General features: G+C 35.7%; 1 protein-coding gene and 1 non-coding gene across 2 annotated transcripts in view; both read left to right on the top strand.

Moving 5' to 3' along the window:
- The window catches only part of LOC118200496 (uncharacterized), a 33,164-nt gene continuing 13,556 nt past the window's right edge, over positions 1 to 19,608 (top strand). The window contains exons 1-2 of the mRNA XM_085824551.1: positions 1 to 94; positions 8,223 to 8,515. Of these exons, the coding sequence (XP_085680677.1) occupies positions 8,224 to 8,515 (292 nt within the window). The 5' untranslated portion in view covers positions 1 to 94; position 8,223. The remainder of the gene's footprint in view (positions 95 to 8,222; positions 8,516 to 19,608) is intronic.
- Positions 9,029 to 9,101, top strand: TRNAI-AAU (transfer RNA isoleucine (anticodon AAU)). Its single transcript has one exon. It is a non-coding gene; the product is annotated as a tRNA-Ile (tRNA).

Raw genomic sequence — 19,608 nt, forward strand, 5'->3', positions numbered from 1 at the left:
ATTTGATTCTGTTATAAATCACATTCAATTCTTGTAACTTTTGCATTATTTTGAAGGTGTGTGGATTTTGAATTATTTAAAGCCCGTTTTGAAGGTAATAAACTGTTTTGGTTAATTGTTAAGTTTCTTTTAATTATTTTGTAAGCTTGTTGCAAAAAATATTTTGAACAGCTCACAAAAATTTACTTTTTAACCTTTTTGTGCTGAAGCAGAAAAAAACGTAACAAAATACTCTATCAGAAATTGATCATATTTTGCCACGGATGTTTAAAAAAATGTTTGGAAAGTCTATTTGTCTACTTAATTCATGTTTTTGGAACAATTTTTGTATGCCCTGGGTAAGATAAAAATTAAGTATATTTTTGTTCCCATAAATTATAATCTCCTGTTATTTTTATGAATGTAGTAATGTTTACTGCATTTCTATTGTTTTTAACCGCAATGCCCACAGCTTATTAAAATAACATACTTTCAAAACAAATTTGAGTATATTAAGTGCAAAATTTAATAGATGGCGAACAATGTTATGCTAATGTTAAGACAACATAAAATTTTCTAGTAAGATAATGACTTATCCAATAATTAAATTATCTGGAAGAATAATTAAAAGTTAATGCTAAACTTGTGTAGTTTTTGAAATTATTTATAAGTTTTTAAAACAAATGGTTTATATAATTTTGTATATGATGAAATTTTAAACTTTTACAAAGAACTAATCAATCCGTGTTTGCTTTGTAATGTTTATTAGAAGTTTCTCAGACATGCTTTCAAGTTTCATGAAACCGCTGGTAACGTTGCTGTTCATTCAAATTTAAATTAAGGAGTTTTGCTTCGAACATAGACCACCAGCGGCCGAGTGATAAACTTGCTGAACATTAATAGTTCGGTCCAGGATTCGAATCCCGGCAAACGGGCTTTTCGTGGTTTTTCTCATGCGTAAAGTGTATACGAGTCAGTTTCTCTTAGAAGGTTCTTCACGAAGGCATCTCTTTCCTTAGGTAGATAGCTCTCGAGTACTTTACCATAATCAAATACACCACCACCATTTAAATAAGTTTTGATAAGTTTTTCCAAAATGTCTCAATATTACCGTCAATCACAAATCATTCCGTAAATGAATCTTCAGAATTTTTCTCATTAGATATCCGTAAAGTAGTCTATAGCTTGCAATTACTCTGAATACTCCTTTAAAAAAATTCCACTTTCTAAAGCAGTTTTTAATTGCGTTTTGAATACCTGCTCTTCTGCATTGACTGTAACATGTATGGTATCTGACAATAGCTATGTCTTCTGAAGTAATGATGTATTATATATAATGCTGTCTGAAAAGGTTAAAATATGGCTGAATGACAGAAATCAAGTTCAGAAAGAAAGACAAATTTAAAGCCTTATTGAGTTATGCAACAGTAAAACTGTTTTTATTTATTTATTTATTTATTTATTTTAAAAGTTTGTTATCCCCAGGACTGCCTTTTTAATTGTTGCATCCATATTACACTTTAAAATCAAAATAATTTTTTTCTTTCAGCTTCGTAAAGCCAGTTGCAATTTTACTTTTAACCACTAATATGTGTTGATTAAGGCTTCGTAAAATAAATTAGTTTTGTCTGTATTATAAACTCCAAGTAGCTTTTATTTAGCGAACCACATACAAGGTTTGTTATTTCTCTCTTTTTGTCTTACTAAGTATTTATAAGTTAGAAGGAAATTTTCTTGGAGCATTTTGACGTAATCCAGAACATTTGCACTCAAAAGAGCTCTAGAAATAGCACTTTGTTTACTCTAGTAAACTGACCCTTACAGAACAGCAGTTTCAGTGTCACTTAATTTTATATTCTTTTCTATTCCTTTTATATTTTCTGAGACATTCGCATTTTTTAAAAATTCTTCATCAGTTTAAGTTCTTTGTTTAGGTGAAAGCATTTACCATCAACTTTTAACAGTTTAGATTCCACTTTCAGTTTTAAATGTTAGCTTTTAAACAATTTCAGCATATTAAAATTACACACAGTGCAAATTAAAAAATATTTCCTGCCTTGATTTGTCTATATTCAGCATTCTTGTTTCGCACCAGCAAGCTGATTTCATGTTCTTTCTTTCTTTCTTTTTCTTTCTTTCTTTTTCGCTCACTTTCTCTCCGAGTTCACCAGAGTCCGAGCAGTAAAATCATTAAAAATTTTTTGACCCGCCATCAAATACCGACAAACGGGATAGCTGCATAAAAGACTTCACAGTTCCTATTTGTAAATGAAATACGAGGCATTTCCTCTCAGAAAACCCTCCATGTTGGCATTCATCTTTTAGGCAAATAGCTCCTGCATGCTTTGCCATCATCTAAGCCAATATCTTTCTTAATTCACGACCTCCCAGTTCATGGTTACAAGCAACCAGCAACTCTTTCTTTGTCCTCTTCCTTGAGTCTACCTCGACCTCTACTTCTTCACTCAGATGTGAAGAATATGAAGTGTTAGAAATGAATATCAGAAAATATTTTAGAAACTTTTCTAAGAAAGCCCTATGCACATACATGTATAATCCGCATTAAATGGATAAACTGCAAACAGTCTCGGTGAGAATTCGAAAGACATTTTAGCCATCAAATAGGCAATCTTTTTATAAATATGAGCTTGATAAGTGGCGACAGTGAGTGCGAAAAACTTCGGTTTTTCTAACTAAATACTAATAATAGGGTGCAAACACATTTTTACAACGCTTTCGGGGCTGTTTAATTAATGTTAAAAACGTAAACAGTATTTTTTTTTTTTAATTTTTAGTCTGATAGCCTTTTTTTCATCATGATAAGTCTATAAGTTTGCATCGTGATTTCCAAGATAGAAGGACTTTTGCAAAATTTTTATTCCTCTTCCACTACTTTTTCACTAGTCCATCAATTGTACTGAGTTTGCCCTTAGAAAGAGCTCTTTTCAACAGACCAAAAGCACACTAGTCTATAGGTGAAATGTCAGGGGACCTTCACAGGAACATACTGAAAAGTCTGCAATACCTTATCAGTCTTCGTTTTTTCAAAGAGGGCAGTGGTACTTTACGACGTGTGACTTGTCGCTTTCTCTTGAGGAAACTTCAATCTTTGAAAGTCATTGCAATAAAAAACGGAATTTCTTCTGTAAATCTTGGATGTAAAAGTTTCTCTTGATAGAACGTTTAATTGATTCTAATATCTTTCCCAATCTTCTCATTTTTAACTTCCCATTGTAAGAGAATTCTGCAACAATCATAAACCCGTTACATAAACATTCTTTGCCTTGACAGAACCAGGTTTGTGTATTTTTTCCCTTCGTTTTCCATAATAAATAGACTTTTTTTTTTTTTTTTTTTTTTGGCTGTCATTTAGGTAACTCTAGACTCCATCAAGGGTCACAATGTATTTATTTATCTTCTCCTAAATAGTTTTCATACAGGGTTCTACAAATCGCTCTGATTTGAGCCACATGCATCTCTAAAAACTAGTGAACATTATGTTTTTAATGTTTTTTTAAGTTGTAAATCTTGGTATATTATTTCATTTATTGTTACTACAGATGTAGAAATTTTAATACCATGCATTTCACTAAGTTTTTGAAGCCTGGAATAGGAATACAGAAAGCTCTTCTGAAAGAAGAATAAATTTAAAAATAGCAGACGATATTCCTCATTCAAATAACAAGCTGTTGCCAGAAATTTTGATTCCAAAATATTTACTTTTTTTAATTTCTGATCGATTTCATTCTAAAAATGTGTAAACACTATCTATATTTTATTTGGTTCCAGAAAATACGGACATAATAAAATCCATATTTTATTAACATGGGAATTTTATATTATGGGTGTCACGACAGGAGTGCCGTTCGTCCACTCAAGTCAAAAAAACCTTTTTTCAGCATTTGAAATTTTAATTGTTTTACAGCTACATATATAATATAAGAAAAAGTATTCTGTTGTGCGCAACTTCGGATTTACTGCAGACTGTTCAATAAGTCTTACCCTAAATCTTTCGATTTCAAATTATCGTTGCGTGCGTAGGTTTCTAATGGATTGAGCGCACACAGAACTGAAGCTTGATGAAAACGCAGCTTGATGAAATTTATTTTCCCGAAAGAAACATTTTACAGATCTGGGATTTTTCAGAAAATTATTCATAAAACTCTTCTCAGTATGACAGAGCACAGACAGTAGTTAACCCTTCAAACTACTAAGAATGTTAAGCACAAGACAATGCAAAGAGCCTCAAACGCGTAAGCTCGAGCAATACTCTGAACTCAATACTCTTAACTCTCAATATTCTGAACTAAGAATGACACTACTTCAGACTCTGAGCTAAGTCCCGGGCAGTACAATCTCTGGACAGGAAGCTGTGCTTACTACTAAGAAAAATCAATAACTGAACGCTAAATGCAGTACTAAAATAATAATTTCATTAAATAAGATACAACAAATCAAACACTAAATCATTAATAAATTGCATGTATATATCAATTTATTGACACCTATGGACTATGACTTTAGTATAAAATTTGCATTATACACACAATGTAGACTACGTCCTGAAGACATAGTTAGAACCTAGTTTGTAGTAATTAGCGACTTTATGCTTAGAATTTAATGACTTACATATCCGAACTGCAAAGTCATTCAGACTGCTTAAAACTGGGTGTGTCTAGCTGTTTTAAGATTTCGAAACTGAATAGCAATTGTGTCATGTGATTGTTTCAATTCTTTTAAGGTCTAACATAATTTCACATGAGTTAAGCCTAACATGTGTAACTATGTGAACGTACAATAATTCCGGCTTTACCAAATCGTTCTTTTAATAGCTCAGCACCTAAATCATAATTATTTTGCTTTATTGTCAGTCCTTGTATACATTTTTAATGTGGAATCCTTTAAGAATGATTTTAAGTAGTTCAATTTATCAATTTTTTTTGTTTTAAATTGTTTATTGTTATGAACTTCACTTTGAAATTGTCCTCCCAAATACCTGCCAGTTTTCATATTTGCCGTCGAAAAGTTATGTTTTTTTTTTTTTTTTTTTTTTAATTTATTTCGGCAATTCGACATCAGGGTAATTAGCAATTATTCCTTCTTCAGAATTTCTAAAGGATTCACTGTGTGCATCTATTTTACTTCCGTTTCCATGTTTACGCATGAAGTACCTTTCTAATTTCGATTTGCAACTCGTAATCTTTTCGCGGTATTCCTGTCTTGTCAGAACATCAGCTTCAAGCATTTCTAAATCTCTTATAATGCTTTCTATATTAGAATCTAGCTAATAGATCTGATTAGCTTTTTTTTTTTCTCTAACTAACTGATGTTTTGAATCGTCATAATCAGTGTTGTCTCAATTTAATGTGCCCAGTTTTAGTTTAAGAAGTTCGAATAGGTTTTCTTTTACTCTTTAACTTCTCTAATTCGCAAGGTAGTTCCATTTTAGATTATTGTAGCTCCCGGTTACTTCGGTACCATAAAACAAAAGAGTTCAGTTGACAAGCAGATCAATTAAAATCGAAAGTTCTTACCTGGTTCTTGATCTAATGAGCTTCAGTGACAATAAATGAGCCTATTGCACATATTGTTGCGTCGTATGGGTTCGTAATAGATTGAATGCACCCAGAACTCATGATAGCTTGATAAAACTTATTTTATCAAAAGAAACACTTCAAATCTCTGGAGCGTTTCATAAAAATACTTGTATAACTCTTCACAGTATCACAGAGTACAATCAATAGTACACTTCAAAGTAATAAGAACGTTAAACACAACACAGTGCACAGCGTATTTAAAGAGCGAAGCCAATACGGAGTTATACTTGGAACACACGCTGGACTAAACAACTACTCAATTGATACTCACTCCGTTTTTATACAATTTTCTTCCTGGCCGCTGAGAATTCTCTAGCTCTCGAAATTACTAGAAAGCATATGAGAGCCAAATACGGTTACAGTTACGCGGAGAACCAATTACCACTATTCAATTATAATACCCATTAGAATTAAACCGGGATCAAATGAAAAATGTCACCAAGTTTGGTGACTTTTGGTAATTCTCGCCAAATTTTGCGATAAAACTTAGTCATTAAAGCCGTAACCAGCTTGGCGATATCTTGCCAATTTAACAAGATAGCCATTTACTCAATGTTAAATAGACTTGCTCTGTATTCTTACTTTTACGGCAAAGTATCAAATCTCTAGATTTCCATGTTACATTATACAAAAAATTCCAACAATTTCCCTAAAACTATTTATATATGTACAAAACTCATAACAATATTAATCCTTTATTCACATAATGAGGGACAACAGAATGAGGGACAATTTTATGCTCTTGACGATACACAACACATCTTAGTTACATTCTAAACATTAACAAAATGTTTATACTCGTCATCTATCGGCTAAAGTTCATGTTATTAAACATGTTAAAAAACATGTTATTAGCCGGTTCATAGAGATTTTCTTTAATGCCTGATATGACGTTGCCAGTTCAGACAGTTATCTAGTATGGCACCCAGATATTTGAGTTGTTTTGAAATTTGAATGTTCTTGGCATGGAGGCGCCCTGTTCTTTATTATCGCAAGCATGGGTTTATAACATGATCTGTGTTTTGACTGCAGAAACCACCAGCTTACGCTCCAGTGACCAGTTTACCAGGAGATCAATGTCGGTTTGAGCATTCATCTTATATTCGTCCCTTGTACGACCGTTCGAGAGGATGATAGAATAGTCTGCATTCTCAAGTATTCTGACAGCATCATTTATAATGAACAATTCGAATCTGAAAACTACGTTCCATACTGTGGACCCAGACAGGAGGTCAGCTTGTATTAATCTTAGCTGTGTAGAAACCTTCGCCTGCTGTGGTATGGACATGGTGAATATTTAGTTACATGTTGATAAGATCTAGTAGTACCTTAGGGCGCTTGAAATCTAGTAATCGCTTGAGCACATCCATGATGTCACAAAGAATCGAAGGCGCTCTGAAATTTCTCAGAAATTATGACTGAGTGCAATTTATTACTTTTTTCCCTTACTGTAAGGGTAGTTAGGCATTTCAAAGCGTGGTCTACTGATAGACCGGCTAAAAATCCACATTATTGGTCATTTAAGAGATGTCTTGTGTTCAAAACGTTGCTCAATCTCTACAGTATGAGCCTCTCTTCTCATAGTAGGAAGGAGACCAATTTTGCAGTCGTAGGAATTTTGCCATTTTTTTTTAATAAATATCACTTTTGCATTCTGAATGGTTCTAAGGTAACTCCGCAAACATCAGCTTGCTGTGTAATATGCCTAAATAACCGCAGGGTACCTCGTTTAAAAAAGATTGCACGTATTATATAGCTAAGCATCCCATCTGGCCTTGGTGCCTTGCTGATTCATTAAATGACCGAATCAGGTGCTTGTAGTCATGGGCTCATTGTATGTTACTTTTACACCGTTCATCAGTTTTATTCCCATCCTAATTATTTCTTTATCAAGAGTACGGGTATTTTGAGGTATTTCTGGAATATCTCGAACATATGTGCCGTTCTTTTTAGGCTGGAACGGGACATATTGAGGCACTTAAGTTGGATAGCCAATACGTCTTGTCAAGGGCTAACTTCAAAGAAACTCTAAATGTTTTTATTGGATGTGGTGCAGTGAAGACGCCGAGAGGCGAGTTTGCCTTCTTTACAGTTGTCTTGAAAGCTCTTCTGCTTCTGTGGAGTTTAGTGCTAAGTTACAGTCTTTCATTTGGATCATGATATCCCTCCATTCACGCTTCTGCATTCTCATTATATTATTTGTATGCCTATCATATGCCCATCACTTGACGAACAATATCACAAAAAGTCTGGAGATAAGTAATAGGTAAGAATAATCAGTATAACACTGGAAATATTTTGTTCCCCTCAAAAAAAAAAAAAAAAAAAAAAAAAAAAGCTCTTGGCTCTAAGTAAATTACCGCCAAGAAAATGTGACGACAATAACCAATAAATGCCAGACTTACGATCAATTTAAAGGACAACATTTTGATAAATTTCATTAAGAAAAAACGTTCGTGCAGAACGTGTTCTCAGTTTAAAGAATATTCGTGTAAAACATGCGCAAAATATTTATTTATTTTTCGCCTTAGACAGAAAATTTTTCTCAAAGAGAGCTTAACGTCGTTTACTCGAGTTGGATATAAATGAAAGACACTGGATTTGATTTATAAATATCTGAATTTTCATACACAGCTTTCTTTCAAGCATGGATATCAAACAAGAAATCAAGGACATCCATTGCGATGATGATGAGATGAAATCTTTGACGGATCTGATTCTGAAGTCCACGTCTAAACGCATTTGTCGTCCACCTAATGCCTTCATGCTTTTTGCTCGAGACCACAGGAGAAACCTCGCCTCAAAATATCCAACAGTCAATAACAAAGAAATCAGCATGATGTTGGGAAAGATCTGGGAAAGATGCGACAAGCAAACCAAGCTCAGATACTTTCAGAAAGCCAAATTTCTGGATGAGCTACATAAAAAGAAATATCCAAGTAACTTTTACTTTTTTACTTGAATTTTGATTAATTTATATTTTTTGGTTTCAAGAAATAATTATTCGGTACTTCAGGTAATTATTTTAAGATATTACACATACCGTTTGTATTTATAAATAAAGGGAGGCTAAAGTTCAATCATCCATTCTATATCCACAAGTAAAGTGATGTAATTGTGAAGAAATACATTATAAAATCTCTGTTATAAAGCATCTGAGCCCATTTTAGATAAATGTATATGATGCATAACTGGAAAACCAAGCTAAATTCATTATAATATCTTGTAATATCCTCATTAATAATACTAAAGCAGATAAACATCCTTTATTAGGTCACAAGCCCTGTGAAGGAGTAAGACTATCTCTATTTCTTTTATGTTTTTAATATAAGAGAAAGAGAAAAATGTGTGAAAAGAGGAAAAATATTAAATTTTGAATAAAAATTTTATAGAGTCCTTTTAACTATTATAAATCGTAACCATATAAGGTATTTCTCCAGCCTTCTTAGCATGCCTTCATGGTGTAGTGGTCAGCACGCTCGGCGAATATTCGAGAGGTCCGTGGTTCGAGTCCCGGCGAAGGCATTGCTTATTTTTCATGTCTCTTGCATCGAAATAACCTAATGTCTCTACAACTAAACTTTAGATCGACTGAAAACAAATTATCTCAAAGCGTAATATACCAAGTGAATCTTGAGAATGGTGTAAAAGACTCTTTCATTAAAACTAAAAAAGGAACAGAAGGCGGACATGAGGATTACAGTTCAGCCAGTACATATAGTGAGATAGCTTAAATAACAGTCAGATGAAATTTAAAATAAGCTAGTAGTCAAACACTACAGCATCCAATTTAAAGCGAAATTTCCTCACAAACCTAACACGGCGTAGACATATATAAGCTCAAATATCGGCAATTTTAGCAAGGCAAAAACTACAAATCTTAATTACGCTAGCAGCAACTTAATAGCAACTTAGTAATCAGAAAAATCTCTGTCTTACAGTCTAAAAACCTTAGCTTAAATACACGCGAGCTAATTTGCATTGAGTGGAAACGGAAAGAAGAAGTGACAATAAAGGTTTAAATCATAATAACTGGTTAATAAAAATAATGAAGCATTATAATTTTTATTCAAAACAAGCTGTGAATCCCAATTTCTTACATGATTACTAGAAGGTAAACTATCTATACGATCAACGAATAATTTCAAAGATAATTGCAGTCTACTTTCGTTATAGTATCCGTTGATTATAATGACAGATATAAAAAACTCCAAGTGAAAATAAAGTATATTAAGTCGATTTTTACTGTAGCGATTACAAAGTCTTTTCTCTGTAGGACGCAAGGACTCATTGTGGCGAGCGTCCTCAACTGTAGAAATTCTTTCAATAAAGCTAGCTATGTGTCCTTCAAAATATGAATCCTGATTCAGAAGCTTTATAAGTAGGATGCATTTGAAATCATCTTTTTCATTTCAGTGTATGTTCTACAGCAAGTAAATCTGGTACAAAAATGCCCTGTCATTGATATTGCGTATAATAGGATCGCTAGAAGTTTAGAGTTTAATCATACTCTAAATTTTGGGGAAAATTCCAGGGTGCAGAAGATGTTAGAAGGTAGGATGGACAAGATCTTTCCTATGTGTATCTATACCATAGAACAGTATCAGAGCGAGTACACCAGTTAAAGACTTGTCAGTAGACATAGGAATTATTGTATGTAGAAAAAAATGCTGTCTTCAATTCTCTGAGACTTCTATTGATGCAAGACGTCTCGCTATATGCATTCCTTAAAGAACACATGGTTTTTCCCAACATCTTGCAATGAAGCCATTGCTTTTATTCCATAACAGTGAAGTATTATTACTAGATGTTCGAAAAGGAAACACGCCTGAGTAATACAAACAACTGTTTTTCGAACCTATAGTGTCTTAAGTCAAGTTTTATTACTCGCTCCGCTTGCAATAAAGGACACTAACCGGATGCCTTGCCGACCCAACCCCCTCCCGCAGACCTCCCCATATTAGACAGAAAAATCGGGAAATAGTCAGGGAGAGATTGGAGAGAAGATATACAAATTCACTTATTACAAACCGGGGATGGGGCCTCAATCCTCTAAAAAAAACTTAAACCCCTCATTTCATCTAAGGTGATTACGAAAGGGGGAGGTAACTATGACGTCGAGTTATTTGGCGGTCATGCTACCCACTCGGATGTCCAATACCGTCGAGGATAGTATATGATACCATGTATGGCCGTAGGTACCGAGTACATGTTATAATGCCCCAGAGCAGCTACAGTGGTGTTTCCATGTTACCCATTCGGATAGCCGCTATCTTTATACCTGCATCTGTAGTTGCTAGAACATATGTTTGAGAGATCGGACGTGTGTCGTTTCGCTCCTGTTTTTTCGAGATTTTCTATTGGAAATTCTGCCGCCGAAAGTGCGCCGTTGGTTTTAAAGTGTGTATGAATATCTGCTACATGCGTGGATACTTTGTTTATGTGTGTGTGACCATTTTTTACGGAGATATAAGTGTTTTAGTGCAATAACAAAGGATTATAGGCTGCTGCAATTTCAGCGGACTTCTGTTCACTTACCTCGCCGCCTTCCCTACGGAAGGTTTCCGCCGGCCAAACACGTGGCACCAAGGTAGGCTTAACTTTTTGCTTGAAATTTTCTAAGTCCAGAGACTAGACAATTGTTTTCAAAAATCCATAACTCTTCAAATTTTAGTGATTTTCACACCGGGTTTTGTTCAAAATGTGTTAAATTTTAAGTTCTATCTTTTTGTATTACTTAATATAATCTTGTATTGATATTTAACGAGTTAGTATATAATAGCTATGTTTTTATGCACTTATGCTAAATTTCACCCTGTATTTAAATAGGCTTAACTGTATTTTCATATGTATTTGCTCCAAAGGGTTTGTCCTTTTGGCAGTTGTTTTTCGCGAAATTTTTAACATTGTCGAGAAGTTGAACTTTTTGTCGAGATCCAGTTCTCGTCATTAGACTATTGTCGAATCTCACTCGACAAGTGTTCGGTTTTCGTTTTTTGACATTTGTATTGATTAAAATAGTGTTTTAAGTATATTTCTTGATCTCTCAACTGTCTTATAATATTCCTTAAGCATTGTTTCACTTTATTTTATGGTTTTTTTTTATGTAATTTAATTAATTTTACTGGACTTAGTTGTTTCATATTGTGAAGATTGAAATCTATAATCTCTGCCTATATTTAGTGTCTTGCTATTATAACTGCTGATAATATACCTCGATATGTATTTGAGTCAGTTAAAATTTTAGTCATTCTGCTGTCTAAACATTACTTTGTGTATATTGATTAGTTATACAGGAATTTTGCTTGTATTATTCTCTGTTATCACGTGTCACATAGACATTTTAATCTGATCGTTCTTAGTGACTTTTGGACATTGCACTTTTAGTCTATGTTTTACTATTGCTCTTTAATACTTTATAATGTCCCGTAAATCTGTTTTAACAACTGCCAGAGAAACATCACAGGGGGCTACTAGCGCACCCGATTTGTTAGACTCTGACTTACCTTATGCGGATAAAATTACACTACTCTGTGCTGATATACGCAAAGTAGCTACCACCAGCAGAGGTGGCAGAATCCTCTTATCTTCGGATCTTCGAGAGCATCTGTTACAATCTCTGACAACTTTGCAAACTTTGGCCTTACAGGGGCCTGAGGGCTTACCTATTCCAGAATTGGTGGACGCTGAAGTCAATACATCTACCATAGTTTGCTGTGAAGCGGTTCGACAACATTCTTTCCAGTCACCTGTTCTCCCATCTACAGCTGATCAGGCTTTGGCTCCTGCTCCATCTTTTGCGGATATTGTTCGACGACCTAAAAAGCCTAGCCTTATTATTCGTCCTAAAGCTGACACTACTAGTGATGCGCTTAAAGAACAGCTTAATACCAAAGTTCCGCTCTCACAACTTAAAATTGGAATAGATCGTATTACTAAAATAAATAACGGAGGTTTGGAGGTCTTCTGTCAAACACCTGATGATGTTGCGATACTCGAACAAGAACTCACGCGCTCTGATGTACCAGCAGATGTCAGTAGACCAATCAGACGAAAACCAAGAATTGCTATCCATGACTTGCCGGAATCAATCACACCGCAAACAGTACTTTCAGAACTCAGCGGAGCCACGGGATTGCCAGAAACAGCATTCACGATGCGATTCCGTCTCAGGGAGCGACGGAAGGGATACATTAAATGGATTGTTGAATGTGACTCCCCAGGTTTTGCTGCGGTCATGCGTCGGCGAAAAATTTTCGTCGGCTGGCAAGCTCACAGAGCCACTGAATCTATTGGAATTAAAAGATGTTACTCCTATCAGCAATATGGCCATGTGCAAACAGAATGCAAGAGTAAGCGAAAATACTGCTCCTACTGTGCAGGAGATCACGGGCTCAAAGATTGCACAGCTCAAACACCTGAATGCATCAACTGTGGCGAAGCCAATAATCGTTACGGTACCAGATATGACTTCGCCCATCCCGCCTACCACCCCGATTGTCCAGAGTATCAACGTCGCGTCCAGCTCATGAGGGCAAACACAGACTACTAACTTCAATCCTTATAGTCTAGCATCAGGTAACTTAGTATCTGATTTTTCATTGGATCATATACAAAAAGATCTTAATACCGCTCTTCTGCAACGAACTTTACCGACGGAATGTCTACAAATAAACCTTCAACATGCTCGAGCTGCGACGGCACAGACTGTAGAATATGCTACTTCTGAGCATATTGACTTCATCTTAATCCAGGAGCCGTATTGTCTAAATGGTAAGGCGGTTGGCTTTCCACTGCACTGGACACTATATCAAAAGGAAGATCCTTTACTTCCACCCCGTGCAATTATTGTCAATTGTAATTCTTCCTGGTCTCCTTTACTTGTCACTGCGCAGCGAGATATTGTTGCTGTTCTTCTGGAAGTTCATCATCTGACAGTCCTTCTGGTTTCCATTTATTCCTCACCGTCCTCAGAAATCGAACCTGTGTTCTCTGCGATGCAAGATTTACTGACCTCAATTCAAATTCCAAATTTGCTCTTTTCTGGTGATTTTAATGCTCATAATGTTTCGTGGGGATATGCTACTACGGACGTAAAGGGTAGACTTCTGGAAGATTTTATATCCAGTTTTAATCTCGTGAAACATAATTCACATGATGCTCCTCCGACTTTTGATCGTCAACATTCACATGGTTGGCCAGATTTGACTTTGTCTACTTTGCCTATGGCCTCTCTTCTTCAAGATTGGCGAGTAATTGAGGGTCTAAGTCTATCAGACCATAACTATATACGTTTTTCACTCGCGGGAACTACAGCCACCTCTATCATACGGCGTTATAATTTACCTGGCCGAAAGGTCAGACAGTTTACTGCAGCCATTCAAGCCAATTTGGCCTCTTATCATTCTCGTCTTCAATCTCTGCATTCTCGTGAAGATCTACAAAATTTTACTAGTGATCTTATGGCTACCATTCGAATAGTATGTGATAGTGTTTTGCCTATTCGTACCACTAAGAAGTTATGTACATTAAATTGGTGGAATGCTCAGCTTCGTACTCAACAACAAAAATGTAGAGCTCTTCGACGTCGGCTAAAGCAAGAGCGTCGAAATAATATCAGCTCCAATACTCTGCTTCTTTACCGACAGGAAAGAGCATGTTACAAACAAATGATTATACGTGCCAAATTAACTAGCTGGCGCAAATTTTGTTCTGAGACAACATCTGTTTATGGTATTCATCATAAGATTGCGACCGACAAGCTGTTTAAGCCAGCAACTTTCCATCTTTTACCTACAGTTAGTCCTAATAGTCACCTGACTGAATCAACTCTATCAGAAGTCCTTGACACGGTTTTTTCTACAGATGATAATTCAACTGATTCCTCCTTTCATCAGACTATTCGAAATCAAACTTCTAGTCTTCAAACACCAGACGATGTTATTTTTACTACTCAAGAAATTCGGCAAGTCTTACGCCAACTCCCTAATAAGCGCGCACCGGGTCCAGATGGTGTTGACTATCGTATTGTCAAATTGATTATTAGCACCAATCTCAGTCTCTTCCAAAGCCTGTTTAATAAGCTATTCAATAGTGGAACTTTTCCTCAATGTTTTAAAATTGGCCAGGTGATCTTATTTTTAAAGAAACACCGTGATCCAGCCCGTGCCGATTCTTATCGCCCTATTTGTTTGTTGTCAGCTTTTGGCAAAACTTTTGAAAAACTTCTTATGGGACGATTGAGATTTCATTTGCACTCAACAAATTATCTGTGTCCTTTTCAATACGGTTTTCGCACCAAAAGATCAACACTGCACGCTTTAAAGGAAGTTCAAGATACCATCCTGCGCAATAAGTTCTCCGGCCACCACACAGCGTTTATCTCAGTGGATTTAAAGAGCGCCTTCGATACGTTGTGGTGGCCGGCAGTTCTATATGCATTAAGAGATGCCAATTGCCCCCACAATTTATATAATACTCTTGCACATTATCTGTCCGATCGACATTTGATCATTTCCTATAATGGAGGCCTGGTACATAGATGTCAGACTCGAGGGTGCCCGCAGGGTTCATGTGCGAGCCCCTTTCTCTGGAATGTGACATACAATCTTATCCTTAAGCAGCCATGGCCTGAACATACAACTGTGGTTACTTATGCCGATGATACCGCATTCATAGTGCGAGGTAGGACTCGTGATCAACTTCAAGCAAACTCACAGGAGACCTGTTCTTTGTTTCAGACTAGATGTGAAGATTTTAAATTGCAAATCTCTGAAGAGAAATCGCAAATTCTGATCATTCCTAAGAAGGGTGGTTCTATGACTCGTCAGCCGAGAATAACCATAAATGGCAAGCGTCTTCGTATTAAACGTGAACTTAAATACCTTGGAATTATTTTCGACGACAAACTCAATTGGATTCCCCATGTGTTAGATCTCAAGAAGCGTACTGCTGTGATTGCTCAACGCCTTAAACTTATGAAGGGAATCCACTGGGGCTTAAATCCACATCTTCTTAAAGTTTTATATGCAACAGTAACTGAAAAGATTGTTTCATATGGTGCTGCAATTTGGGCAGCACCAATGCAAGGACGCAAAGTCCGACATTTAAATAGTATACAGAGACCATTTCTCTTAAATATCACTCGTGCCTTCCGCACATCACCAACTAACGCCCTCGCAGTTGCAGCTGCAGTCTTGCCTTTACCTATTGCGGTTGAAAAGGACGCAGCTTATCAGTTGATTAGACAACTTGGCTGTTCAGTTCAGTTTGGAGATCACTCTTTCTCCTCCCATGATTATGAAGCAGCAATAAACAGAGAAGATCAACACCCCTCCCTCTATGGTACGGGAGTTAAAGTTAATCTCAAACCGAGTCATCAAGTTTCTCATGCTGATCTGGTCTTTTATACTGATGGCTCTAAATTGGAAGATCAGGTTGGCTGTGCATATATAGCCATACTGCAAGATCAGACAACTCTTCACCAGTGGAAATGCCATCTGTCTTCTTTTAACAGCGTCTTCCAGAGTGAGGCTATTGCTATTCGACAAGCAATACAAACAATCATTAATCATCGATATTCACATTCCTATGTTCTTACCGATAGTCTCTCCACATTGTATGCCATTTTAAATCCTCTGCATTCATCCCCCATTATTGTGGACATTCAAACTAGCTTGTCTCGACATAAAAATCTACACATTTGTTTAGAATGGACAAAAGCTCATGTGGGGAACTACGGTAATGAAACTGTCGATAGGTTTGCTAAAGAAGCAGCACAGAATCACGAGATAACACAGACCTTGACGGTTTCACGCCCAGTATCTAATCTAAAGTGTCACTTACTTCTCACAGCCATCTCCTTGTGGCAAAATGCATGGAGTTCGGAGGAAACTGGTCGCCGAGCATTTGCCCATGTCCCTAAAGTAGATTTAGACCGATTAATCATGCCACCACAGCTGATCTTCTACATTACGGGCCACGGGCCTTTTCCCTTATATTTCGAGAGACATGGACTCTCTTCCTCAGCACTCTGTAGTTGTGGACAACTGAGCAATCCAGAACACTATCTAATCGATTGTCCACTTACTACTGAATTCCATATTCCTTTTCCACCAACGGATAGGACTGCCTTTAGTCGTTTTTTGATTAAGCAACGGCATCAAGTCAAAAAGATAGTCCGTTTAATTGACAAACTGATGAATCTGGGACTTGATCTTTGTGCCTTATAATATCGACATATGATTCAACTTCTTCAACTGCTTGTATATATTATAACCCATCTACTTTTATGCTCTGAAGTGTTTGTAACCATTGTAATCCATCGTAATCCATCTGTTATAAGTCGCTGTGTATAGCAGCAGTCAAATATTTGTATATTCTCTCTCAGCATCTTTTTCTAAGTGCAACCAGGTAATATTGTCTATAACAACTGTCCTTGTACCTATGGTACATTTAATACCAGGTGCTGTTTAGTATCTGTATATCTTGCATTTGCCTATTTACCGATGAATAATAATGTTATCTTTTGCATATGCACATTTATTATCAAGTGCTGTTAAATATCTGTATATATTGAATTTGCATATTTATCTGTTGCATATGTATTGTCCTAATAGTCTCTTTGTTGTCCATAGCAGCTATCAATGTACTTATGGTACATTTTTTACAAGGTGCTGTTAAATATCTGAATATATTAAATCTGCATATTTACCTATGAATAATAATGTTATTGTCTTTATTTTTATCTTTTACCCATGTATTATCAAACATATAACTGTCTGTATTCCCTCATAATGCACTATGATAATATCTACATTGAACGTATTTTGCGTTTTTCACTGTATAATAGTATATAATATCTTGGCATATTTAGTTGGGCGTATTAATGGTACATTGTTTGCCAGTTGCTGTTAAACATCGGTATACCATATACTTGCATATTTGGCTACACATTATACTGTTACTGTCTTCTTTTCATCAGTTGCCCATGTAATATCATACATTTAATTCTCTGTGTAATAATAACACTGAATGTATTGGGGTCGCTAGAGATTTTCATTGTATAATATATCCAACCATTATCCATTGTTTTAAATATATCCATTGTATTTATACCAACATTGAATGTATTTTGTGTTTTTCACGGTATAATATATGTTCATAATTTGTGGCATACTTAAGTCTATATTTCATCCTTTGCAAATGTATAGTAACACATTTAACTGTCTGCATCAATTTATTTGCTGCATAAGGATCACAAGTGTCATGATAATTTTAAATGTATATTTGTGTTACCAACACTGAATGTATTTTATATTTCTATTGTATAGTATTGTATAGTATCTACTGTATCGTATCGTATTATGGTATTTTTTTTGTATTGTATAGTATCTTATATCAATTGGCTTTATACAGGTTAAATATGTTAATTTTTATTCATTATAATCGTTTAATTAGCTTTTGTATTGTAGTATTGTATAGTATTGTATGGTATCTTATATAAGTTATCTTTTATGCAGGTAACTGCATCAATTTATTTGCTGCATTAGGATCACTGGTATCATGACAATTTTAAATGCATTTTTGTGTCACCAACACTGAATGTATTTTGTATTTTCATCACTAGTGTCATGACAATTTTAAATGTATTTTTGTGTCACCAACACTGAATGTATTTTGTATTTTCATTGTATAGTATTGTATAGCATCTACTGTATCGTATTATATTGTGGTATTGTATCTACTGTATCGTATTGTATTGTGGTATTGTATAGTATTGTATAGTATCTTATATCAGTTGTCTTTTAGTACAGGTTAAATATGTTAATTTTTTTTGTATTGTATTGTATTGTAATATTGTATAGTATTGTATAGTATCTTATATTCGTTAACTTTTATGCAGGCTAAATATGTTATTTTTATTCCTCATAATCGTATAATTAGCCTTATTGCATGTTTTTCCCACAATACCACGTGATCAAGTGTATTGTACCGCTATTGCATTCTGTTACATTGTATTCTTTTATTTTTATTTCTTTTGGTATATCCTCTCTGTATTGCTGTAATCATTTACATTCATTATTTCACTATGTTCTCTATTTTTATGTTATATTGTCATTAAGTCTAATTCTACTGTCTATATTTTATTCATTGTATATTATTGGGCTGCCCAACATCAGACTGTACTTTAGCTTATGTATATTCTATATTTGTGTGTATTACAACACCTTTGTAAAATTTTTGCTTATTGTCCAAACTCGCCCTTTTTGGCCCTGCATGCTTTTGTTATTTTATTTAATAAATGTGGGGCCTGGGCGGTTGTTGGGACTGTCTTCGAGGGCATTTGGTCTGTTGGACTGCCCCCGGGTTGAATTTGGCTCTGGGTTTGGGCGCCCGGCGCGTGGCGTCTTGTGATTCCTCTTTAGGCTCTAGATATAGGTGGACGTGGTGCTATACCGATTAACCTTTTGGTAAAGGGACAGTGCCCACGTCCTCCGTTGCTTATCGCTTATCGCTTACCTGCATCTATAGAGAGCTTTGAATACGATACTATCCCTCCCTCATCAGAGAAAAGGATCGTTGCTGTGTTGGAGGGGTGATGGTTTGGGCAGGCTTTAATTTTGGACTGTCGCAAACTCATGGATGTGCTTGACACGGACTGTCTGACTGCTATGAGGAATAGAGAAGAGATCTTAGAACGCTGTGTTCGACTTTTGAGGAAATCAGTTGGTCCTGGTTTCCTGTTAATAGATGACTAATCTCATCCACATAGAACTCAGTTGGTCGACGTTTACTGGAAAAGTGAATATATTTGCCGCATGGCTTATCTAAGCTGGATCTCCTGGCCTTAGTCCTATACAGAATGTCTGAATACTCTTGGAAGGGCAATTTCATCTCACCATCCCCCTCCGAGAACCATTTCATAATTGAAACCTCCTTGCTCCAGGAGTGGGATCGACTGCTACAGAGACTCCTCAACTTACTTCTGTTCAGTATGTTGTCACGTTACGTGACATTTCAGGTTGTGCCA

The sequence above is a fragment of the Stegodyphus dumicola genome, chromosome 9, assembly GCF_044657685.1.
Source record: "Stegodyphus dumicola isolate Sdum_Otavi_A_Nest chromosome 9, ASM4465768v1".
In the NCBI taxonomy this organism is placed as follows: Eukaryota; Metazoa; Arthropoda; class Arachnida; order Araneae; family Eresidae; genus Stegodyphus; species Stegodyphus dumicola.